The sequence below is a fragment of the Corvus cornix genome, chromosome 7 (assembly GCF_000738735.6).
Source record: "Corvus cornix cornix isolate S_Up_H32 chromosome 7, ASM73873v5, whole genome shotgun sequence".
Lineage (NCBI taxonomy): Eukaryota > Metazoa > Chordata > Aves > Passeriformes > Corvidae > Corvus > Corvus cornix.
This window is the reverse complement of record NC_046337.1, coordinates 19,881,841-19,909,374: the sequence shown is the minus strand read 5'-3', so window position 1 is coordinate 19,909,374 and position 27,534 is coordinate 19,881,841. Positions and strand designations below refer to the sequence as shown.

Sequence of the window (27,534 nt, the reverse complement as noted above, 5' to 3'; positions counted from 1 at the left end):
CCACCCTAACCTGCTCATCATGTCCTTCCAAATACATGCCTGTGAAATGAGTAACACATTAGTAAGAAACTAAAATTCAGGGAGAAAGTGTCCACCTTACTAGGTGAGCACACAATTAAAAATACATTGTAATCTAAGTATAAATTATCTGCAGAACCTTGGTTCACTAAATGCTTCAAATTTGCACACAGTGATCTAGAGATGTTCTTTTAACACATGCACTTTTCAGGTGCTTTGGTCTGCTGAGAAAGGGGGGTAATGGTGGTGGGGAAAGACAATGTGCAGTATGGTTTAAAACCACTTTTCAAAATAACAACACATGAATGAAATTAGTTGAACTACATTTCCTGGCAGTAACAAAAGGCTTTTGTCCTAGAGGGAATATGGACAGCATAGCACTTGGTGAGATTTCTTTGGGGACTTGTCACATCAAATGATGAGGAAAGCATCCCCCACAAATTGTGTACCAGAAGGCAGAGGTGGGCCTAAGCTTTCTTTTTTCCTACAGAATCTGCTGCTATTGCTACATAAGCTTGACTTAAATAAGCATTATTAGTAGTAGCAGTATTCTGGCAGGATTTCCAATTTTTCCTGACAAAAGAAAATGTCCATTTGTAACTGTTTATATTCCAGCAAAAGATTAAAATATTTTCTTTTAAAGAAAAAAACCTCTCTTGGCAGCAAGAAGTTGCTTTATTGGACAATTATTAAAGGTTTCAGAACAACAAAAATTTGAAGATTTCTATGGAAGAAAATTTGCAAAACTCTGTGTAAGAACTAGGCAAATTAAAGACACTGGACATTATAGCTGCATATTTCTGAGACCAAGTCATGAGCTATATTAGCATTCAGAAAACAAACTGCTTTCTTATTGCTAGCAACAACCAGGGTGAAACAAAGCTTTCCTGCTTCACCCATAAACACTTCTAGTGTTACTCATAAAAATGCAAACTTATTAAAAATATTACATGGATAGTATGACAATTGATTTCTAAAGAATTGTATTCATAAGACATGAACAGCTATAATGAAGAATTTGTGCAAATTAGTTTTCAGATTTCTCTAACAGAAACAAAAAAAACAAAGACTCTGGGCAGAAATAAAAAGGCTTTAAAAGGAAAAAGTTGATGTAATTCAGAAAATACCAGAAAGAACCAGACGTCTTTATTCAATATTCTAATAATTTATACTGCATTTAATAACATGGAACTTACTTAAACATGATCTTTTCCCAGCTGTGCTTGCACCTCCTGAACACAAATTTCCTCCTCGATGGACCAGCTCAAGTTCCAAGTTTGTTCTGTAAGAAAAACATAACAGTATTGAACGGAACATTATTCAAGCTTCTACAGGCACAAATGAGTCATGACAAACTCCCAGCATACACTAAATAAAAGAATACTGTGAACTAATCCTTAGTGTGAAATACTGCCAAAATACACCTCAGAACCAAACAAACTTTATCAAGATATTGCCATATATGATTTTAAGTACTAAATTAACATAGTACTGTATTGAGCTGTGAAAGAAGAATTTAAAAAATGTTAATTCTGATGCTTTCTTCTGTATGCACACACAGCTCAATAATAAGGGAATTTCTGCGCAAATCTGAAAAGGCAATACACAGATTGGCTAACTTTCAGTCAATCATATACATCTAAAAAGTGTTCTCTTTATTTTCAGGGCTTTTGTTTCACTTTAAACAACCAGAGAGTGCAATGGATATGGCACCAACTAAATATGAATGCAGTCTAAATTATAATTAAAGCACTGCCCTTTATAGATAAGTTAGTTAATAAAAGCCTTGGAGGTTAATTCTGAATGAAGTGCTATTCACTGCAGCTCATTAGTATGAAACAGGAGTTGTGTCACTAAACCTCTGCATGTCACACTGATGCTATCTTTCTTAGTATTATTGTAATCTGATACTTAGGCACCAATTGTTTAGGCCAAATGCGATAATTTTGTTTAATTTTGGAATTGGATGTTTAAGTACTGCATTATCTTTCACTCTCAAGATTTGGAGCAAACAATTTATGTTATATTTTCTGAGAGCCTGTTTTAGTAAGTCAACATACATTTTTAATTAAAATAAAGACTATAATTCTATTATTCTGAAGTGTTGTTTTCCTAATTCAATTCAAACTGCAAATCTAATTCCAAACATATTTTGTCCTTTAATGAAAAAAGACACAATTTTAGGTCCGATATAATGTGACTGAATCCATACTAAAATCTGTTCTAGAATTTTAGGCACATAATGTATCCAAGCTAAGAACACACCTCCCCCTCCCCCCCATACATTTAAGAAGAAACTACAGGATTACTTTTATTCAAAACAAATTATTTTTAAGAATTTCAGCTTCATCAACTTGAAAGAATAATACACTTTGATATGCAGTGTTTGTCCAGATACTTTCCTATGTTTTTAAAATAGAAACATTTCTGAATATTCCTATCCCTAAGTTTGCAGCTTATGCCATCCATTTCTGAAGGAATGCTTTAATCCTCTCTACTCAGAAAAGGCAATTTAACACTGATAATGTGCCTGCTCAGAGCTCCATCTGGTTGCTGCTGATAAGGGCATCTGTGTGACAGGGGAATTTTCCACTCTTCAGGCGATTTGCAGCGCTCACTGAACTTCTGAAAATCTACCAGCAAGGAACCAGGGACAGGGATTTCATATTAGTGGACAAAATAACAACTGTAGATCAGCATGTGCTAGTTCATCATGGGAATATGAAGGAAACCAGTATATTTTACTTCTACAAACCTTCTGATAACTAATTTGTAGAACAAAATTAATGACAGTCTTCCATTAAAACCCAGATAATTAAGATTTAAATCAAAAATACTACCTGAATATTTAAGAATAGTTTTCTAGATCTACAGTTTTGAATTTGCCTTTCACCAAGCCGTATGTGCCATTTCACAAAAGAAACCTCAGAGACAATTCTGAATACTTCTTGCTGGTACATGTGAGGTGTCATACAGTATTTTTGCCATAAGGAATGTAAGAAAAGTTATTTCTGTGAACATATTCTTTGTTCACATATATGATACCAACTCTCACCTCCCACACCTCTTCATGGTCCTCAGCTCCCCAAAGGCAGCACCTTATAGCTCAGCTTTCTTGGAAATGTAAATATTAACCCTTTTCTTCAATATGTGTCTTTCAAAACATACCTGTACCTTGGCATAAAAATGCACAGTAGAGAAAGCATCTTCTGTGAAAATGAACACTTATCCTTCATAAAATATCCCACATCAGGTACAGACCTCAATCTGAAGGAGACCAGTGTATCTCCTCCCTAATTTGAGGTCCCTTCTGCCTTGAGGATCTGAGTACCCTTTGCCCTTTACTGAAGAAAAGTAGTGAAGAAAAATTGGGAGCATCTGATAGAAGCGTGGAACACAGAGTGGTCTCTGAAAGAATCCTTTGCTATCTCAGACTCCTCAACATGAAGGAAAGGGAATGAGAAAGAAAATCTATACAAGTGTCTTTTTTTTTCCTATCTAGAAATCTTAGCGTCATTCATTGGAGCAAAAAAATTTGTAGAACACTGCCTTTATCTTCCTCACTCACAGAAAAAACCCTGAGAAAATGGATTTTGCTCAGCTGTCCAGACTCCTGATTAGAAACAGACCTACTTCATCCCTTCTTGTGAGTTTTTATTAAAGGAACATATTGGGGGTGAGAAGGGTGATCTCCTATTTCTCAGAATTCATACCAGGACAGAGTAGGGGGAAGTAAAAATGCAATGTCCTTTCCAGAAAGGGAATATATTTGGATGGACTTGCTCTTCCTATTGAGACAGAAGAAGCATACTAATAAGCACTATAATTTTTCTCACTTCAATTTGCAAACACAACACATAAATGGAAAAACCCCAGATAGAGACAGACTCAGAAGGAAAGAACACATGGCTCTTATATGTCCTCCAGACATAGCTGACAGAAAAACCAAAAGGTTTGTTTGCACAGCCAACAAAAGCATGAAACCTACTGCTATGCAATACAGGAACAGTCCTCCAAGATATCACCACAAATGACAGTCTTCAGTGCTATGAATGTGGCACTGTTAAAACTGAAGCTAGGCACATATGATTTGGGAATGACACACTACACTAATCTCATAAATGTCAGCAAAGACCAGGAGGAATGCATATCAAAAGGGTACAAATTTAACAAGATACGAGTGTTGGAAAAGCAGGAGGTAGCCAAGGAGCTGCTCTTCCAGCTGTGCATGCAGATCAGGATGCCAAGACCCAGAACGCCTCTCTCGCTAGGAGAACAGACAGCGGCTAGCCCTCCCACTAGGTGGTAAAGAGTCTTTTGTAATTTCTTCTCTCTGCTACCAGTGACATATGCCTGGGTAAGCAAAAATGAAGAAAAGCAAGTCCCTTTTTTCCTGAAGAAGAAAGAATAACCTGAAGCAACTGGCTACGTATTGTTTCACCAGTAACATTCTCATTCCAGCATGCAGTTAAGTAATCCACTTCAAAGCCAGCATTCAGCTGTAAATTAGCATGTTTTAGGACAGGAGATGATGTCATTTTCTGACTGAAAATGGAACATGACTTTTAGGAAGATTTAAGAGTGTTTCATTTACATGCAAATATATGGAGTTAATAAAAATATCATTGCATCCAAATGCTCATCTAAACAGGGGTTAAATACCAGGAAAAACTGTGTAACAGCTGTAGATGGTCTGACCAAAAACAATTAAATGCTTCAGAACACCTGGAACTAGAAGCGCTCAAAGGTTACTGGTTGGTAAGGAACACAAGGGTATCACTACCTCAAAAACAACTGCATGGAAATAAGGAAGAAACAGGTCAAATGACAGGAGTAACTTACAGAATGTAAATTACTTCAGTATGTCATTTTAATTATGGATAGTCCATTGTTTGATTACTTAAAATTAAATATATAATAAAATCATACAAAGAAAACTCTTTCCGTTTGGAAGATTACCAGCTGATTTACATACTTCCATAAATACAAACTGTAAAGTTACATTAAAATGTCTATTTAGAAGTTTATTTTTTTTAACCTATAGTTCTGATGCAATCATCAAGTAGTAGAAGCATGTAAATCTGAATTGCTGCACTAAAAGGCAAGAGACGTTAACCACCTTGAAGCTGATCTGCCAGGCTCCCTCCTAAGTGATCTTATGAGTTACAGTGACAATGCAGAAGGCTGGATCCAACATCTGAAATTCTTCAGTCATGGAAAAATAGGAAATTGCTGACACCAGTCTAACCATTATAAGAGGAAGAGGCTGCAAGGAGTACAAGTGACATATCCTAATCTTAGTGCTCAACCACACTTTCTCTCTCCAGCAGTGCAAGCAGCAATGAAATGCTGTTCTGGTTTGAGGAATTTTGTAACTCTTTGAATGAAAACAAATCTTGGGCTCTGAGTGTAAATATAAAAGTAATATATAGATACATTTGAAATATGTTTAGCTAGCCTTTTTAAAATTATATAACATTGCACCCAGAAATCTATTTTAACACCATTTTTGTATCTTAAATCGCATGTCAAGTTATGGTTACAAGTAATCATACTTTTATATGTGAAATATTAATTTTGAGTCCTTTGTATTTTTGGAAGGGTATTAAATTGTATTGATCAAACATGTAATTGCTAAAAAGCTTAACATTACTTATCCTCGTATAGCATATACCACTTAAAAATATAGAATAATCCTTTAGCTTCCTATGTATAAAATTTCATTGCTCTTCTTTATCAGTTAAAATACTCTGAAAGAATACAGATAGTATTTCTTTTAATAGAATTATACAATAATCTAAGTTGGAAAAGAATTCTGGAGATTAGATGGTCTAACCTTCTGTGAAAAGCAGAATCTTAGATTTGATTACCCAGAGTCCTGCCGAGCCAAGCCTTGAATATTTCCACTGCTTATATACTAAAGACACTCAACAATCAGAGTTTATGAAACTGCAATAAAAAAATGCTACTCAGTGGCATCACTTCTTTGCTTGCAGTTTCTCTGCAGTCAGCATCTTCCCTGCAGGCCTCAGTAAGTCAGAGTTTAGAAAATTATTTGCTTAATGAGTATTTCAACTTCTTATGGGAAAACCTTGTATTACAGTAACTCTGAATACATTAACTATTCAGAGTACCTTAACATTAATGGTACAGATGGAAGGAGGGACTGATTTTCTTGGAGACTGTATATGACACTAACAGGTCTAAAACAGGTCTAAAACTGTGGTCAAATACCACAAAGAAAATGCTGCTGGTTTTGACAGTTTTTCAGAAGTCTAAAGACTACACAAAGAGAAATTCCTGGTTGCTGATGTAAAAAAAAAGCTCCTTCTGTGATTCTCATTTAAGTAAATAGAACTAATGTCTGGCACAGAGATTAAAAACACTTTGTGATTTAAAGACTAACAATATGGCAGCAATATAGAAAAAGGTCTCATTCTGCTGAAGAGAGATAGAGAAGATTTGACAATTTGGGAAAGCAAAGTAAAAAAAGAAATGCAACATAAAATTTTGCTATATGCAAAGCAAAACCTTGAATTAAGAAGAAAACCAAACAAGCATACAACACAGTGTTCTCCAGGTTCTGTGCCACTGCTGCACATAACAAAAATTAACTGAGATGCACATCTTTTCATCTCGCATAATGCCTGTACATGAAAATCAGAAAATGTAACTTTGATGTACTGAGTACTCAAATAGTCCTTTTTGGAGAGGATGAAATATTTTTTTAATGCTTTTTTTTGTAAAGAAGAAAGCTATCTAGTGACTAATACCATTAGTGAGAAATATAAAAGAAAAAATATAAAAAAACCCCCATACCCACCTGGCTACAGAATACATGAACAGGAAATCATTGTCAGGTGATCCAGGAGTCTTACTATAATCTGTATACTTCTTCTGTGTGGTACTTTTTATATCTTTCATTACAGATTCCATTTCTTTACTGAGGTTGGTTTCAGACTATGAACAAAGACACGAAAAAATATTAGTTAATTTTACCTGAAGAGATGCAGTAGCTGATTGTAAAGCATATCACTTTCATATTTGTAAAACACATTTGCAGGTTATGAAAAAATATGCATTAAAAGTCAGTATTCTGTCTCACAGAAGTGTCAGAATATTTTGGAAAGTTATTCTGATTTGTTCTGAATGTGAAAACATTACTGTTTTGTCCATCTCCTAAGTTTAAGAATCTCACTGCTTGCACAAGTACATTTGCACTGCACAAGTACACAAAGACACAAAGCATCTCCATCAAGACTGGAAGGTAATAAAATTTAATAGAATTTATTCTGCCATTCAGAGGACCTCAGGAAACATAGTAACATCTGCAAACCGCTTGTTTTGTGAAACAAATGGTCCATATCATATGAAGTTCTTAACAGACATTGTTTAATTTGCTTCCAGTTACAAGAATATTGTTGCTTTTTTCATTGCATGGAAATTATAAATATATTTTATATTACATGACTTTGGTCTATGTAAATTACTATGGAGAAACTGAAAATGTACTCAATAAAAAATTGTATCAATCACATTTTGTCACAGCTTTCAACTGTTTATTCTTAGCAGGCAATGCAGTAAATCTCTAAATATTTAAAATTTCTTGATAAGAAAACTATAGTATGTTGTCTTCCATAACAGAAGAAAACAACCTTTTCCAGGTTGCCAGGTTTCTAAGAGATCACAAATGCAATATAATGTAAAAACTGAAAGGTAGAGGCAAATTAACAAGGATCTTTCTGCCTTACACTGATGCTTACTGGGAAAGTTCCCAGCTGTTCTTGAAGATCTTCCACCTCTTGCACAAGATCTTGCATACACTTGTTACTATGACTTTGCCAAACGCTTCTTTCCATGTTGTTTCCAGGATAACAAGGAAGAACACTGTTGGCAAACTGCCTACACAGGGGACAGGTAAATTCTCCTTTGTCCACTGAAAAACCCTGGAGGACTTGGTCATTCTAAAAGAAAATAAAGAAGATGTAGCTGAAATTTGCAAACTATTATAGTTTTCTTAGTTTGATATTTCAGTTGTATAGCTAAAAAAACTGAGTCTAAAACCTAAAACTGTAAAGAAAGAATAATTAGAATAGTTCCCCCTTTTACTGACAAAGGTCTTAGCTACTAGAGACTGTCTTATAATCCTCCAACTCAATTAATTTTCCTGATTTTTAGGTATTCTCCATTGTCAACAATATCCCCATTATAAAGTAGAAAGACTTCAATGCACTATTTCCAACATTTCATGCGTGTTGTCTCTTTCTGACAATTCCCATAAAGTTTGAGACTCCAAGTACAGCTGAAAAAACCTAATCACGTAGCCATTGGTGGGCAGCATGAGAAGAACCCTGATTATTTCTTGTATCACATGAAGGATCAAAAATGGACACAGAAGTACATGTTTGGGAAATGAGGACGTGTCCTCAGTATTCCTCTTAACTGGCAAGCAACCTTGCTTCAGCTTTATGAATGGCCTCCATGGTTTCCCATGTTGGTATCTGACTGTATTATGTAAAAATAAATGTTTTATCCAGATGAACATAGGTCTATATGAACTATTTTGGTTCTAAAAATGGTAGTAAATAGTCAACACTATCATGTGCTCATCTAGGTACCAGTAAAATGTGCTAGGATCAGAAGTTCACTTAAATAATCTAGAAATCTTCAAGAATACAATTACGTGGAATAAAGTTTATTTCAAGTTTAATAGAGAATCCACCAGAAAAATTACTTCAGAATTTAAATGATGCAAAGCATTACTTTTCCAAAATTCTGTAAAGTGAGATTCTACCATGAAAGTTCAGATTTTGCTGCTATATTACTTTATATTTTTTTATATTATTTTATATTTATCTTGATGACACAATTACTGCTGCAAGCAAATTTAAATTAATATGGACAAGAACAATTAATCATGGGATCCATGAAAGGTTGCACACCTAGTTTGTTTAGAGGTTAAGTTTCACAGTATGAGCAATGCTGATACTAAAAATACAAGGAATTGCTCACAGGTTTTCTCAAAATGGGAAGAAATCAACAAAAATTACAACCCCCCCCCACCAAACAAAAAACAAAAGCCCCCCCCAAACACACACACAAAAAAAAAACCCACCAAAAAACCCACCAAACCAAAAACCTGAAGATATATCCTGCAAAGTAATCTTGAACAAAATGCTAGTTCATGTAAAACAAGAAGTCATCACTTAGTCTTTATTTTTTTGTGCTGGTTAATTTTGTAAAGTATTTTTTCTGATATATCAGAATAACTGAAAACAAAGTACTTTTGTTAATAATGAGAGATTAAGTTATCAAGTTCTTGAAACATAATAAAACCATTGTGTACATTCATACATAACATGTGATTGATCTGATTTGAACAGCATAAATCTAATTGATTTCAGTAAGAGCAGTTCAGATCCAAATAAACAAATATGATCTTCAGTTTTACTTACTCGTAAGGATTCCATGTAAGATTTGTGACAATCTATGTGTAAAGTGTGACCACAAGTTTGTACATAAACACCTCCTTCCCAGCCTATTGACACTGCTTGTAGGCAGGAACTCTAAAACAAAGCACAGACAGTAAGAAAAAAACCAACAATTATATATAAAGCTATAAAATTATTTGCCAAAACTTCAAGATTTACAAGATACACAGATTTTTATTTGCATGCTATCTATTTAAAAGATATCCTGAGGAAATAAATAAAAAAATCCATTTTATAAAGTGTTTACTTATGCTAACTGACATGGCTGCCATTATGCCATTCTTTCCAACAAAGAGCCAAATAGTTAAATTAAACTTCTGCAGTTCTTGTCACTTAAGATAACGACTTCTTTAAGGAACCTCTTGTATTACAGCATGAAGGTGCATCTAACTCCAACAGCTGTTCCAAGAGCAGAAGTTATCTCATTTACTAGGGCAATATACTGTTCCAACACATTTCATTCTGTTTTGTAGATAACCAAAATAACAATACCACAGTTATATAATTAAACCCCACTCTGTTATTAAAATTTAGTGTAAACACTTATGGGTTTTAATGAGTTTTTGACCAGCATCATATATAACTCACCATAATTGGAAAAGAGAACAAATACTTGTTTAGTGAGCTCAGTTTTATACTATGTTTGTTTTGAAAACATCGGCCTTATTTGAAGACTGCACTTACAGCCTACAAGTCCAAGAAAGTTACCCCACTGGTATCTTTTATTCAGGAATTAATGAACTGAAGAAAATCACCTCTGTCACACTTACCAGGAATTCTAGAAAATTCTCTTGCAGAATATCTAACTATAGTCAGTCTAAGTATTAAATCTCCATTTCTCAAAGATTTCATACACAGAGTGAAATGTACATTTAAAGAACAGAGAAAGATTTATGGCTACCAGAATTGGAAAACAATTTTTAGTGCAGACTCACCCTAAAATGGTCTTAAGGTATGATATAAAGTCAGGGTACCATGAATAACTCTAATACTTGCATTTTCTAAGGGTGTCCTAGCATCTCTTTTCTTTTTTTTTTTCCCCTGCATATGAGCAGGAAATCAAAGCAAAATTACAAATTTTATCTATGGGACATGTTCCTGTTTACCGTGGCTCAACCTGCCCTTCATAATGTGCTGTGAGCCTCTCAGACCATAATATAAGAAAGACTTTCTCCTGCTGGTTCCTGCATGATTTAGTAGACTGCAGCATTAAAAAGGTTGTATGATATATCTGGCTAAGCCCTGCAGGACCCATGGCTCATTCAGAAAATCATTACTTACTGCAGGTATCTAATGAGGCTATTGAGTAGCAGTTGCAAAAAGAAGAAAAAACAACCCCAAACAACAAAACAACCCCAAAGTCTTAGCCAGAAAGACTTTACTCTTTTACTCTTGAGCTCAGAAATAAAGGAGATTCCGAAGCAAGCCATAGGCTTGGGACGGAGCACACCTATATCAAACTATTGGTTACAGAGTACTGTGTGATTCTGAAAATAGTCCTATCAATGCAGTGTATGAAATTTTATCTCCTAATCCTTAGTCATACCTCTCCATATTAAAAATAATAACTTCCAGTGATTTTTCCTTTAATGGGTGAGAACTCTACTCCCTGACAGAAAGCATCAAATTCCAGGCAAGAAAAGTGCATAAAGGAATCTCTACGGAGAGAAGTGATCTGGTTTGCCCAACCTCTATGCAGCATGCAGCTTCTGAATGGCACTTCTTGTCGTTTTTTTTTTTCTTCTAGCAGAATAAGCTAGATCGTATTTCATAACTTAAAATGTTTACATCTAAGTGAAATTATTCACTTGCCTCCTGAAATCCATTAGAGGACGGACACTTGTTGGAGAGGATACAGTTGATAAACAAAGGGACTTCTTATTGCTTAGCTCAGCTGAACAAGACACTCAAGATACCAGCAATGTTTCCATTTTTATGTCAAAAGCAATTTAAGGATTAGTTCTTTCATGCAGAGACTTTTTTTTAGCACAGTAGTGACCTGAAAACATGCAAGCAAATATAGCTAATTCGACTAATGTTTGAATCAGGACTGGAATTTTTGACAGCAGGATGCATTTGCTCATTGCATTACAGTGTATGTTAGACTAATCTGCTGATAGTGTTACTGCACAGAAAGGGAAACACACACTTTAGTAAGATCAAGTTCTTGGTAACATTCTACTTGGAACTCCTTCCACTTGTAGTATGCAAACATGCAAAAGTAAAGCTCCACTTCAGCATTACTTCAATGGTTTTTATCACTTCAGCAGGAAAAAATATTAATTAACTATCTGAACCTAAACCAGTATCATCAATGTCAAAAGAAGAAAAGCTTGTCCTCAGATTCTTTCTTAGCTAAAAAATCCTTTGTTAAAAAATAATTTTTTGCTTAGGTCTTTAAGAGTTTCACTTTCTAGCAAGGAAATGCATGATATTTGCCTTTGAATAAGTTGCTTTCTGAAAAGATTGACCAATTTTTAAGACTGTATCAAAACAATTATGAATTTTACTCTACATTAATCTACATAAGCAAGCTTGGCTGCAGTTGGCAAATTTTAGTTATCTGCGGATGTCATTATGAAAAAGCTAGCAACTGTGCTAGAATAAAAATTGCCAGTTTTTCCAATTTAAAGCCAATATTTAAGCTTCTAAAGGCTCATTGCTTAGAGATGCTGAAAAGCTGGCATCTCACCTAGGACTAGTCTACAGAAGCTAATTTAGGGTCACAGGTTCCGCATTATTCTCCCCAAGAATGATTTCTCAGAACAGTTGCGTATTATCTTACATAGCTCTTTTAGGCACTAGCAAGGGAAGTCAAAGGCAGTACTTCCACAAAGGTCTACAATTTAACATGTCCTCTTAAGCAACAAGAATTGGCTCTCAAAATTAAACGTGAAAAGCTGTAATTTGGCTTTGTGAAGTAATGTAAAACTCTGTTTGGAACAGCTAACCGAACTGCAAAGCAGACATTTACTACCAATTAATGTAAAATTGAACTTCAGATGTTGCACAGAGTAGAGGATTCAGTAGAAGAGGGTGCGTTGTACTGGTTTCTCCTTCCCATCCACTCATATTCCCCTTCTCTGTAGTGGCTCAGGAAACTGTTACAGATTAAAACAACTCTTTCCACTTACTCTGTGCTGCCAAAATACTTTTACCTGATTAAGAGCAGTTCCTTGACTGGGTTCTCTGAATGGCTACAAGAGAACTGATGTTTGCTTAGACAGCAAACCTACATTTCAATTGTGTGGTCACACTGGACTGTGAAATACCTTCTTCTAGAGAATATCTGTGCGGGTATTTAATGACTATGTAGAGCCTGTAGATATACTAGATGCCTACTGCCAAAAATATAACTGGGGAAAGCCAGACACTATTTAAAAATAAGGACCCTATCAAATGTAAACCCTTCAGAACGACTGCAACATGAAAAAGCATTCACTAAATGTAGAAATGAAATTAGAAGAAAACTCTTAAGTTGTAATTTCATGTATCTTTTTATACACAATTTTTCCTTAAGTGGTAGTCTTGCTCCCATGAAATCCTTACATCTTTGAAGTATCGCTGTAGAGTTGTCAGCCTCACGTCGTGCAGTGCAGCACAGGTATCCCAGGGATAGATCTGCTCCTCTTCAGTAGTTGGGAGTCTCTTTGGCTCAGTGCTATTGCGGCATTGCCCCAACACTGTGCGAAGAAAAGCAGCAATACACAATGCAACGGGTAACAACTGGCTAAACAATTAAGAAAACAATCAGGCAATTTTGGTTTGTAACTATAATGTGCTTTGTTAATGTTAAAAAGTCAAAACTTACTGAACAATCCAAATACTGGAAGTTGCGCTTTTGCACTTGTACATGAAATACATATATATAAACACACACCTATATCCACAAACACTCAGGTCTACATGCAGACACACTGATAGCTGTTTAATTTTCTTTTCCTTTCAGTACGGATTATTCCTGCAGGTCTGTAATGCACTGCTGCATTTGCAAAAGCTATACGAAGTAGGAGGGAATTAAACTGTTTGCTCTTTCCCCAAACATTTAAAAAGTCCCTAATGTGTCTCATAGAGGACCATCCACAAAAAAAATAGGAAACCCTGTGGCTCCAGACTTCACAAGACACAACAGGATTTGTGCACAAATGCTAAAAGCTGCAGAAACACTGCTTTTCCTACAAGCCACATATTTATACCTGAGGACGCTTGTAATAGTACAACTAGCCCTGTAGGTCTGTCTTCAGTAGAAGGGCCACTTTGTCCACAAATAACACAATCATATATTGCCTCAGAAATATGCTGTTCTGATGTAGCTACCTCCATGGCAATATCAGCATCCGGCGATTCTAAAAACAAGTAAGAAAATTTACATTAAACAGAAGTAAAGAAATCCACTTGCATCTGCATTGAGGTAGGGATGAAAAAACTGCAGAGTAATTTCTCTAGTTTATCTACAACTAAAACATTGTCAGTTGCTTGAAACGAACATTTCTGCTTCCAAGAAAGACACCTACAACGAAGAACATGTTTTTCCATAGGCAAAATTACTCCCTGTGGAATTAAACAATTCATTCAAGTTTTGTATTAAACTTGATCTCCTTAAAACTTCTATAAAACAGAGATCTAACTTCTATTTCATTAGATATTATACTGAAAACTTTGAACATAGAGAGACAAGGGGCAACGTGTAGGAATCTCTAGCAAAACCAGATTTGCTCATAGCTGACAGAAACAACCACTAGAAGAAAAAAGTTAACCTCGACGACTTAGAAATAATTTTAAGATGCTTAGACATGGTGAATGAAATGTGCAACTAAAACAGTATTTTTTTCAATATGAAACTTGGACAATCTTTAAGAATTTGGGGTGCATTAAGAAAGCAACCAGCTGTGATGCAGCAGATGTTTAGCTTAACATTTACTGTACACAAGATGTGTCAGAGATCTGTTTTCTTTAAGGGCCACATTACTCCTTCCTAGGTGCACAGAAATGTTCAAGGCTAAGGTCCAGCTCTGAATTATCAAAGCCATTGCACTTGATATAGCTTCGATCACATGACAGTTGGTGGTGCTGATTTCAGGGCAAGCCATTTTATGTTACCTTACAATCAAAGATAAGAATTCTTTATTGGCTTGAAAGAAAAGCACCTTAGGACTAAATAAGCCACTCCTGACTGCTCAGGAACATATACAGTCAGCCTGTTGATCTAGAATATGTGGGTTCTTTGTGTCTTTCCTAGAACATGATTTTTCTGAAGGAAAACACTTCCTCCCTACCTTCGACCATATCCTTTATCTCTCTGATTAGGTAGCCTGAGGTACTGGATAGAGAACCCAAAAACCTTGAGTACAGCAACAGTCCTCATGCAGAATTGCTTTTAGGAGAACTGCTGTCTTCTGAAAGTCTACTACAGGTTTGGCACAGGAGGCTGCTGCCATAAGGAGAGGTGCGTTGGGTGCCACACAGAATATTTCTTTGCTGTAAAAAGCTCCATGCAATGCTCTTGCTCACAGGGCTGAATCAAAATTACACTGTTTTAGTAACTACTGATTTCCCAGCCAGTTATTGAGGGTCATATGAAAATGAACCATGATCTTCACTGACGTGCAGTTGTTAATATTGTACACATGTCTATCACCATCTAGTGGCAGCCAGATGCACAATGAAAGAAAAAGCACGATGCATTGACTGCCAATGTCCAAAACATCCAGCAAACCTAGAAGCAAACTGTAGCACAGAAGGGAGGAAGTAAACACTAAATTCTACTTTTTATATTTGACATCACCTCATAACTGTGTAATGCACACTCATGTACACCTATATATCAAATGCAAGAAATGACAAGGACTAGAGTTTTAGCTAGCTTTCCTTTTTCTCTCTTTCTAAAATACTGTCAATGCAACAGAAAATCTGCATCCATTAAGTATTTTTCAGAAGTGTAGAAAGAGAATACAGTGTATCAATCTGATTTGGAACAATTCAATGGAAGTCATCAAAATCTGTCAATATTTAATTTACAAAATACCATTCATTCATCATAAATTGCCTATTTTTAACCTGAAGGAAAAAAAAAAAACAAACCAGAACTTAGGATTTTAAATGTGTTTAAAACCAGTTCAATATATGCAATTTATAGTTTTATTGCCTGTGGGGGACAGGCACATAAAAATCAGGCTAATTTAATTTTAGAACTCCATGATCAAGTGCATGCTTCCTTCACAACTACTTAGATGCAGATACAGCTAGGCTACTCTGGCGAACAATAAAATTTCAAGGAAAGTAAGCTACTAGCAGTAAGGAAGACTTCCTAATAAAATAATTTGTGCCAGAGCTAGTAAAAGAAAACAAAGGGATATTGGCAAGAAATTAAAATCTCAAATAAGTAAGCATACCAGAAAAACTGTAACCAAACAAAACTCCTTGATTCTTTTTGAATGGACTCTGATAAACCTCAATTACTCACTTAAACTAGCTCCAAAGGTTTAACCCAATTGATTTCACAGAGACTTGTCCTAATGATGTCAATGTGTGTGAAGAAGGAGCCAATGAAAACTACAAGGTAAGACATGGTACTGGTATCAGTTCACCAAGTTTCTCTCATAGGATTCGCCTAATGTTGTAGTACACCTCATCCCCTTACAGTGGGTTCTGGAACTTTTCTTTGTCCTTGTGAATGATTTCACAAATCTGAATAAACATGAACCTTAAAACACAGAAGGAGGATGAAAAAGCTTAAAACTGTGACAGAAATCCAAGGAAGAGGCAAACCCTACAGTTCCCAAGAGTTTTTTAAAAATTAATTATTTAGCTCTTTGTTTAGTTTTGTACCAATAGAAGCAGAGACACAAAGTTACAAAAACCTAGCACTTCCTACTTCCTAAGAAATTACTGATCAATCTGCTAAAATCTAGCACACTGATGTACTGCAGAACGGGTTGCTACCTAGATTTAATTTCACTTCTACTCTACAGAGCTAAGCATGCATTCCATTATTTTTCCTACCCAGCAAAACCCCAAAACCAAAAGGGCTTTGTAAACACAGTAAATATAGTTCACAATCTCCACTGACTGTAGTCAACATTTGTCCTGCTGTACACATTGTGTCAAAGCGGCCCCTTGGTATCAAAGCAACCATTAGTATGCTAATATTCTGTGCCCTGACCCAGCATACATATTCTCAAGAGATCAGTACCTAATTTATTTTTCTATCTGGGTTCAGAAGATTGAGTGTTAGGAAATACATATCGCCTTGCATTAAAACTCTGTGCTTCTTTTCAAGTCTAACTAAGGAATGTTGCATGAAGGACAAAAAGACATCCTGCTAAGACACACATGGTAAGAAAGACATAAAACATCATCTGCATACTTATCAGGATGCATTAAAAAAGTCTAAAAATCCCACTGGCCACTTCAGAGACAAGAAAACTATTGAAGAAATGAAAGATATCTTAATATTTATAATTAACAACGTAACCAATTCACAAATTTTCAATAGGGTAAGTAGTTTGGCAGCTTGCCTGGAATGGATCATATTTTGTTTTTATAAAATTCAGATAAGACAGATCTTTACAAGTATCACCGTAATTTTTTAAAGGCTACTATTAACCTAGAACTGGGTGGTTTAGTTTTGTTCTTATCAAGTCCCTCCTGAAGGTTATGAAGGTTCAAAAATCTATTGCACAGAGTCCCACATCACAAGATAAAGCATGGTCTCACCCTGAGGCAGTGCCCTCAAAGAGCTCAGAAGAGCTGTAACCAGGAGCTGTAACCAGGAGCTGGAAAGGCCTCTGGAGCTGAAACTTGAGTCCACATTTTGGACTCTCTGGACAGTCTCCTCAGACATTTCAAGAGCTCTATTTGCTTTCCTTAGAGCACTTTTCTTGTTTTATTTTTCTCCTTTTTTTGTTTATCCTGCAGTCAAATAGCTAAAGACAGCACAGTGGATGCTGTTCTATCCTAGTTCATTAACATAACTGTTTCTAAATTTCACCTAATTACTTCCAGGCAAGCTTGAATGGCAATGCAGTTCTGCAGATGTCACAGAATATAAATAGAAAGTAACAGGGGGCACAAATGGGAAGTGCTACATAATTGGAATTTTTTCTACAGTAACCATGTGAAAGAAAATGCCAACCTTTATTTTCAGAATCTCAAATGAATTTGTGTATTTCAATCCAAATAAATAAATTCTGCTGGTAAAATAAGACCCATTTAATAGTGAATAATTAACATGTAATTAGGTAACTTCCTTTTAAGCCACGTTTCATTACAGCATCCCAACAATCAAAGAGGAGTATCTCAGGGCATTAACAGTGCCTCTGTCCACTTTATTAAACACTTTAGAAATATATGACGTATATGGGTTTTAATAAAATAACCTTTAAACTTTGGCTAGTCTCCAGTATTCCTATCTCTTCCTACACACATTTATTTTTAGACTATTTCCAATATTCTACAACTGTCAATAGAAAGGCATTATGAAGTTTTTAAATGCTATACCCAAAACCAATTACAGCAGTTCTCACATTTTACCATTGAATCACATCTACTTTTCATAGTTAAAGTTTTAATAGATGATGATAATAATATAAACTTGCCCAAATGACACCAACTAAAACAGTGACAAAACAAGGGAGCTGAGGCCTCACCATCCCTGCATTTTTGACAGTATTATACTGTTAAAATAAGTGAACAAAATTAAGAAATAAACCTACTGCTGACCTTCAATCTATAATAAAAGTAACAGGTAACAGACTTTGTGTGAGAGGGGAATGAATTCTTACTGATTTTAGTAAGAAAGGATTTTTTTATTTTCAAACAGCTATTTCAGCACTGCTATGATACAATTCAGGGTAAACCTATTAATTACATAAGAGTAGTTTTAAATTGAATCACTCCAGAAAGACTAGTCTCAGAATTCTAACTGGGTCATGTGCTTTAAAATTAGAGTAACAATAGTTTCTGCAACATTTTCAGTAATTTTCTGTAACACAGAGAGACTGAATTCACAGCTAAACAAACCACTTAGATTCAACAAACTGAAGAAAATATTCCTGGCAAAAATCAATCTAAATTTTAAAACAAACCCCATGCACTATAATGGTATATGAACTTACTCTCAGCAAGCTATTTTAATGCCAGTCAGAACATAAAAGCTAGTTAATACTGGACTATATTCAGTGTATTTTCATAACAAAGTCAGAAAATAGAATGTCAACATACAAGACACTGAAAACAGTTAGTGAAAAGGCAGAGTAACACAATGCCTGGAATTGTATTAAGTTGTTGCCAAATGTCTTTATGTAGAATAACTTCATGAAAATGTAGTTCATCAAGTTGGTTCTATCTAGTGCTGTGCACAACCTGGTACAATTGACAACAAACACTACACTTTACTTTGAGGCACCTGAAGTTATTAAGTCTTTAAATACTAAGAAGCAAGCGATTTAAATCTTGCATGCCCAAGAACTTTTTAATGCACAATCATAAACACAAAGGCCCAGGTCTGCCTAGCTGAGAATTTAGTATTAATTAACTAAAAGCTAAGTGTTCCCAGTCCTTCACAAAAATAAATGCTGTGTAATTTACTGATTTAGCTACTATGATTCATCCACAAATCAAAGCAGTTATCTTAAATATAGCTTATAAAGCTTATGCATGGAAGTACTTATGCACATTTATGTATATATACAAATTAGCTATATAGCTATTGACAGGAATATCTTATATCCATGTCTATATATATACACATAAATCTGATTTCATAAATAAACCCCATCAAAGTTGCAATACGAAGAATTCAAAATATAGGTGACTGAAGAATCAAAGTTTCCCAGTTACTTTCAATTAGCCATGACTGTATAAAAACTTAATTTTTAATAAGAAGAACTGCAAGGTTCTTCCTCCCTTCTTCCTTACTTCAACAAACAGATTACAAAGAAATAGCTACCCATTTAATGATGCTGACTTACAATACGAAGTTCAGAGATAAAAATTATGTGTATTGCACACCCTCCAAATGTAACATCATATATACAGTGATTAATTTCATAGAATCTTAGAAAGTCTGGGTTGGATGGGATCTTGAAGATCATCAAGTTCCAACCCTCCTGCTGTGGGCAGGGACATGTTCTGCTAGATCAGGTTGCTCAGAGCCCCATCCAAGATTCCTGTATCCAAAACCTTAGTAAGTATAAATGAATAAATCTCAGCAACCTATGAACTGGAGGGAATTAACAATTTCAAAAGACAAACTTTTTCAGCAAATACAGTTGTCAAAATATTTCTAACCAATGCTTAAACCCAAACCAAAACTTCATAGCACATGGTACTTGATGGAAGAGGGGGGGAAGATCCCTGCATTTTCTTATTTTTCAGAAGGGCTAATTTTCAATGAAGTGGCTCAAAAGACGAAAGTATTTTCCATTCTTCAGTTAAACACAAACTAATCAGGATTATGCACTTCTACACAGCAGAATCTGAAAGAACTCATCCTCAAGAAAAAACAAGAACTGATTGTGCTGTAAAGCCAGTATTTGAAGTAGAATACGTTACCACTTACAGTAAGTGAGGTGATCCAAAAACTATGTTTTCCTTAGATCCATAACTACATTTAAAAGGAAAAACTTTTAACCTTATTAAAATTTGAGACTCTATGGAGAAATAATCTTAAATTGTATTATTACAGATTAAAGAAAACACAGTCTTAAAAAGACAGATTAATTTGGGGACATTTTATATTAAAGGTAAATACTTTAAAACATACCACATATTTAATCATTTCACCTACTGTATATTAAGAAAAACTAGGAATAAATTTATGTCCTACAAATTTAATCTATTATTTAGCAATTATGTATTCAGTAGTATCTGTCCTATAAAACAAAGTTCAGCTTCTTAAGAAGTATAAAGTTAACAAATGGATACAAAAGTGGAATCTGAGGGGAGAATCTTTTTGTTTGGGTAGTTGATGGTTGAGGGTTTTTTGTGTGTGCCTTTGTTTTTTAAACTGAGTAAAAATCTTTATACTAACATGTGGGAAAATACATAAAAGCAAGCAGTCAACAACACAAAAACTTACCAACATCCATGGCAGTTTCCATGAAGCTTTTCTGCCTTGAGGCAAATTCAGCCAACAATTTCTGTTGCCTTTCTCTAGCCTTCTGTCGTCTAAGTGAAAGAAGGGGGAAGAAGAAAAAATAAGCATACATAATGGAGCAAAAAAAATACTTTATAATGTTAAGCTGATTAGGTTTACCACCTTAAACAGTATCACTCCAAATTAAGGTTAACATAAAGGAATAATTTCCAAACCTAAAAAAGGAATCTCTTGCTTTAGAAGTGGAGTTTTTTAAGAAATTAGTGTTACTTTCTTTTGAGTCTGAAAAAAATGAATAAAATTCTGTCCTAAAACACCCTTCAAAGGTGTTCACCAAAAGATCTTTTAACAGATTAGGCCAAAACATTGCAAGAAAAGGAACCCAAGAGCTTAGTCTTGAAACTTTTTTCTCTTTTACACATGGGCAGAAAAAGAGAGCGCAATGTCATTTGTACAAAAATGAGTACTCCTGTGAGAAACCAACATTTGAAAGTTAATAATAACAATAATAATAAAAGCCTACCTCACTCCCTTTCAATATCAAGATTGATGGCAAGGGAAACAATTACGAGTAATTTATTTTCCAGCTAAGGCTGCTCACAGTGGTTCCTTCTCCCCCACTTCCACCCAAGATTCTGGCCACCAACAGCTTTATACTGGGATTTAAAGTACCTTGAGATTACGTCCAGATTAAAAGCCCATATCTCCCTGAAGCCAAGCTGACTTCACTAACTTTTTCCTCATTGTTTGTCACAGCTCTGGATTTACAAATGGAAGACATTAGAGACTTATTCTTGTCTATCCTTCTATTTAAACTGTATCAGTGACCTGTACAAGGCTGTATGACCAGCTATACAACTCCCTATATAAATATATACTGCAGTGGGTAGAGGAATATTGACGGATGTAAAAAGATAAAGAAAATAAACATTAATTTTCCTTACTTTGACATGAGTTTACAAATAGAGGAAATGGGACACTGAAAGTGGGAAAACCAAACAAAAGCCCTACACCACAGCTGCACACCACACAGAACATACCCTCAGCTGAGGGGTTTACACAGCACCTCCCCACAGAGTTCCCTCTGTGCAGCTACAGAAGCTCTATCATAGCTACAAATTCTGTGCATCAGCATTTACAATGCATTTTTTACACTGCTCAGAGATGATTTAGATAACTAACATGAGCTTTAAAAACATCACTTGGTGTCTGATACCCTGATGGGTGAGTCATTTAGTCTCAAGCACCATCTGATTATCAGTGTCCTGGCACAGGAACTGGCATGCACAAGCCCAAAGCAGCTCGTATAATGTAACCTGTCATCCTGAGGTGACCTGGTTGTAAGTCAAAGCTTCTAACTTGTTTTCTTAAAGACAACTGAAAGACCCAAATATCTCTGCCCATATATCTGCTACATTGTACAGTCACCATTTCTCAAAATAACTTCTATTTACAATATCACTAAGATTCATTATTCTGAGGATCAGACCAGGGCATTCATTAGACTTGGTTTTATTTATTTCTCCCTGGAAATTTCTCAATAAACACCTTGACTAAAAGCAGAGTGACTGTAAATAGATGCATTTAATAAGAAGATATAAACAAACTCTGACAGATTCAGTACAGCTCAGTAATTTTCCATGATGGCCCATGGGAATATGACACTGCAATTGAAAAAGTACTGCAAGCAGCTCAAGCTTGCTTCTAGTTCTGTATTTCAGTTTCTATGGCAACAATCCATTGCCTGAGTGATGCCATTATATATTGAAATAAGCTAAAAAACTAATTGCTTAATGTGCACAGTCTGCTCAGTCTTCATGGATACAAAATCAGAATTGGGGGGAAAAAGAAAACAAAACAATCAAAACAGTAAAAATTGCAGCCTGGCTTTATGAACACTCTATGAATTTAGTAATTTCAGTTATCACACTGTCCTTTAATAAACTTCATGGGTCCTCCAATATCATTATAAATTTGAGAAGAAAATAATAATCACTCAGAACAACAAAGAATGGGAAACATTCACTTTCACCACTGCTTAAGCCCACAAACTTAACTGAAAATTTAGTGTGCCTCCAATAGACCCTTAAAAACACCACATCCTTTTAATGGGGAAAAGGAATGACCTTACCCTTTACTATATGAAAAGTTACTTGTTTCATTGATGCCTGTGCTCCCCCTGTACATAACTCTAGCACTATTGAGTACCACAATAATGATTAGGTGCCCAAAATGTAGCTGTCTTTTATCTAAAGCAGCTATTCATTCTGACTTTTCTGATTAGCAATTTTACATGCTAAACCTTGGCTATTTCTCTCATTGAACGAACCATTACAAGCAATGTTGAAAATTAAACTATTAAACACTAGCGAGACAAAAATAATTTTACTTTGTAAAGTATGTAACATATGAATATACTAAATCTATTTGCCATATTCTTATGTGTAACTTTCCAGTACAGTGTAGGCCTTGGATATATCACAGAGAATTTAATGAAAAATTTATTTTCAAACAAATAAAAATAGTAGAAAAATAAAGGTAATCCAGAAACCAACTGGATCAGACGACTGCACTTTTCTACCCAAATTTCTAGAACCATAACTACATAGTCTGGTTACATAAACCCTTCAAAATACTGCATGAACAAGCACTCCATTGTCTTCTTGTCCATTCCAGCCTATGCTCTCTATTTCAGCTACTGTAGCAAGTACTCTGACCTGAGCTCCCCACTTTCTGTGCCCCAACCTTCTAACACTCTCCACCGTCCTCTCCCTTCAAATACCATGTTCCAGTCTTTTGCACCAGCCAAGTGTCAGTCTCTTCCCACTCCAGCCAACTCTTCTTTCCAGCTGAGTTTATGACATCCCCCAAATGTCAAACTGTCTCATTCAAAGCCTCCAGACATTTGCATTCCTATTCCACATTCTCTTCTCCTACTAACTCTCAAGACCACATTCTTCCCCACTGAGATTTTAACTAAAAATTGGTGGTTTTTTTCATTTGCTACTCTTCTCTGAGTACTTTTGTCCCAACAACCCAATTCTTCATATATCTTCATAATATTCCCACTTGCCAGCTTGAGTCTTCCCACATCAACTAATCATTTGCTCTGGCATCTTCTCTTTTTTTCACAGGTACGCTGACCACAAGATTTCTCCTTCCAGGCCCAGTTTCACTACTATCCCTGTCATTTCCAGCTTTCACCTCTCTTCTCAGCTCTAGCTGCTCTCCCCTAGCTGATTCCTCTTCCATAGGACTCTCACGCCAACACAACATCTGCTGAAAGCAGAACCGAAGCAGGGTCTCTGCATTTAGTCTCAAAACTGCTAGTATTCTGGGGGCTCTCAGGACTCATTATGTCCCAAATTAAAATCAAAACTGTCCAAGCTTTTTCCAAAAAAAAATTTCAGCCCAAGACAGACATCTGGCACACAAGTTTTCAGGCCACATAATATGAAAATACAAACTTTGTTTTTTTTAAAGTAAGAATTATAAAAAAAGTTAAAAACATACTTTTAAAATTGAATGGGTAAGACAAGCAGAAAAGGTAGAATTATTAAACCCATATATAGTAAACAAAACCCCCAAACAATCATGGTGCAATGTGTGCATGTGAATGAACAGACAGCACAAATAAAAATTCTAACTTATCTTCAGGTTAAGCCACAAAAGCTAACACAATGTTAATTCTACACCTTTGTATGTATGAGTTTTATAAATGGCAACATAAAGGATGAGTATATATATCACATAAAATTATTATTAAAATCTTCTGATTTAAAGATCTAAAATAGCAAGGTGCATATTCTTCCTCAGTAAATCATGTATATTCAATTCAGATAAAGGGAACTGTAGAATTAAGACATTCTTTTAGTATGTAATTGATACAAAACCCTAAAGATCAATCAATAGATGCACAACATACACTGTCCTTCTACTGCCCCTTTATCTTGTTATTAATGTTACCTTTCTTCTTTATCCAGAGTTTTCTTCTCTGCAGAACTAATCTTTTTTGGTGGTACAGGAGGTGTCACCTTCCTGCAAATCTCTTCAATTATACGTTTATTCAATCTGCTCTGTACAGCAGCTTTCAGTAAAATTCTTTCTACTGCCGTCATCCCATCTCCATGAGAGTATCTTGGAATTTCTGGGTGGATTAAAACATCCACATCATCGAGCCATGGGGGGTAGTAAGAGTTTTGTTTTCCTGAGAGTTTGTGATGCAATTTAATCAGCAAAGACAGTATGCTTTCCTTGACTTCTAGAATGGCTGTGGTTAACTGTGGAGTTGCACCAGGTGCTGACCATTTCATTGATGTTTTGGGCCGCACCACCTGATTTGCCTCGCTGGTGTTCCGATTGATGATCTCCTGAAATTTCTTTCTACGTTCTGCGACCAAACTGAACACTTGAGCTGTCCCTGAGTTCTTAGGGAAAAAATTATCATGATTAATTTGCAAAAATACAAGTATAAACAACACACATTTCTAAAACTATAGAAAATATTTGAAGCTAGGAAGAAAAGCATAAAACTTAAAGATTCTTCTCTGCTCCCAAAATGTACTGAAAATCAGGATAGCAAAATACTAAGCCTGCATACTGTATTTTTGTACAAGTCTGTTATATGAGACTGCATAAAAAACCAAGTACCAAAGGAAAATATCCATACCAAAACAAGTAACAACTGGTTTTACTCCAGTCTAACTTACAATTTTGTTATCCAAGTAATATTTCCTTAGTTTTTCTACAACAGTAATAATTCCAGTATCTTTATGTCATTTAAATACCTTTATTCAAGTCTACTGAGCACTGTTGCACAATATAACTCATGATGTCACACAGATGAATACAGGTAAGCCCACACATCCCCATGGACATTGTCCATTTTGTCTGGGTTTATCAGGTAAGATCCAGAAGCCCCATACCCCTATTGCTGGCAGAATTCGCTATCCAGGGCATGTGAGCATATGAGTGCAGTTACATTAATGACAGAGCCCATTTAGATCTCTCTATCTTATACTACTCTTGCTTGCAGTACCAGATACATCATACACTGAATCCAGGTATTTCTTCAATGTTTTGAACACAAAATTCAGCACACTAACATCTTACCCCCTCCTCCTCAGAAGGCTGGGCAATTAAGAGATAACAAATATAAAGATGGGATTCTGACCAACATCTCACCTACCTTCTTTATGTTTTAACCTATTTCATGCCATCTTCCTACTTTAGATTTTGTCTATTTTTCTGACATGAACATGCAAAAGAAATATCCATTGTATTTTGCCACATCTGGCACATAGTAATCTGAAGTGCTGTATACAATAGACACAAAAGCAACACTGACATACAGATTATATAATCTACTGGCTATCGATCTTTCAGGATCCCACCACTTACACACTCCTTTGTTTTCACAACAACAACAAAAAATTGCTATTAATCATTTCAAATGCACTTTCAATGTAAGGTTAAACTTACCTAGACTCAAGAAAGCTAAGACTATTCTACATTATTAAATGTTAGTAGTATCTTGGCAAGATCAAACAGGCCTAAACACAAAGCTCAAGCAGTAAGCTATCAATGACGTTTTATATTTGATAGGAAGCTTTTATTTCCAAATACGTATTAAAAATGTGAAGGCATTTTATTGCTTAAAAGTCTACTGCCTAAGATTACCATCAAGAACATGAAAAAAGCATGACTCCTTGCAATATGAATTAAAAGGAAATTCAGGAAAATTAGAAGATTCCACTGAATGTTAAGGTGAGCACAATTAAAGCCATGTTGCTAGTTAATTGCTTAGAACAAACTGCACACAGATCTACCTCTCTCTGGAGGCTCTTCCGCCTTGAACTCTGGTAGATTGAGGACAAAAAAAGTCATTAAATACATCATTTGGAAGGAGGGACCTTTTGAAATAACTTCAATTTCTGCTATCACTACATATAGGAAAAATAACTGAAGGAAAACTACCCTAAGAAATTCATAAAAACAGTAACAAAACTAACAAAAATGCCAACGCAGCCAATAACTTAAACTAACCTAGAGAATCAAGTATTTTTATCTACTTACTTGTGATGAAGCTAAACCGTCAGAACTCGTACTTGCAGGTGGTTCCCTCTTCACCTCAGGAGCAGTTTCTGGTACTCTTACTCGGACATAGTTAATGAAGTGACGCATGTTAGAAACCAAGTTACTACCTGGAAACCAACTATCATGGCAACGCTCTTGTCTACCTGCAGATTCCTAAAACAATTAAGAAAACTCTGGTATATTTTCTCTTATGTATTAAAATAATTTGTGCTGCTTTTATAACTGTATTACAGAGGCCATAATGTCTCCATGAGATAGGAACAGTGTGTTGAACATTATGTACCTCAACAAAACTAATATACCTCTTAAAAATTTTGATGACTGACGTGAGGCCCGTGAGGACCCCAGGGCTGATAAATACATAAGTCTAAATATTTTATTTTAATATAATCAAATACAGCCATTAGTGATAGCTAGCAGAAGTAAAAAGAACTCCATCGAGTAATCCAAAGCTGTACAATCTAAGATCAATAAAAAAATTCAGAACTATAGAGGAGTCAGTCTCTGGAAAAAAATGTGGCAAATTCTTAGTCCAAAAGCACTGTTGATCAGTAAAAAAAGCCTAAGCTAATATAAGGGAATCTGGAATCACAAAAATAATGGTTCTTTATATTCAAATGTCATCAAAAGTACAATTAAAATTCTGACTAATTCACATATTTTAGAAGATCCAGATCTTTCACAATAAAATGCTCAGTGATAACAGTTTCAGCTGAAAATTTAGAGAATTTTAGACTCGATGATTTAAAATGTCTTTGCACAATTTCTAGAGCTATTTTACAATGCAGTAAAGATCTAATCAATCTGCATTGCTGGATTACAAACAGAGGA

The 27,534-nt window shown here is 35.3% G+C and overlaps 1 protein-coding gene across 1 annotated transcript in view; it reads right to left on the bottom strand.

Annotated features, from left to right (window-relative positions):
• The window catches only part of UBR3 (ubiquitin protein ligase E3 component n-recognin 3), a 109,363-nt gene that overhangs the window by 34,153 nt on the left and 47,676 nt on the right, over window positions 1-27,534 (bottom strand). The window contains 10 exon segments of the mRNA XM_039554793.1: window positions 1,215-1,300; window positions 6,842-6,978; window positions 7,770-7,982; window positions 9,474-9,584; window positions 13,059-13,192; window positions 13,706-13,855; window positions 20,590-20,678; window positions 24,574-25,034; window positions 26,436-26,465; window positions 26,683-26,856. Of these exon segments, the coding sequence (XP_039410727.1) occupies window positions 1,215-1,300; window positions 6,842-6,978; window positions 7,770-7,982; window positions 9,474-9,584; window positions 13,059-13,192; window positions 13,706-13,855; window positions 20,590-20,678; window positions 24,574-25,034; window positions 26,436-26,465; window positions 26,683-26,856 (1,585 nt within the window).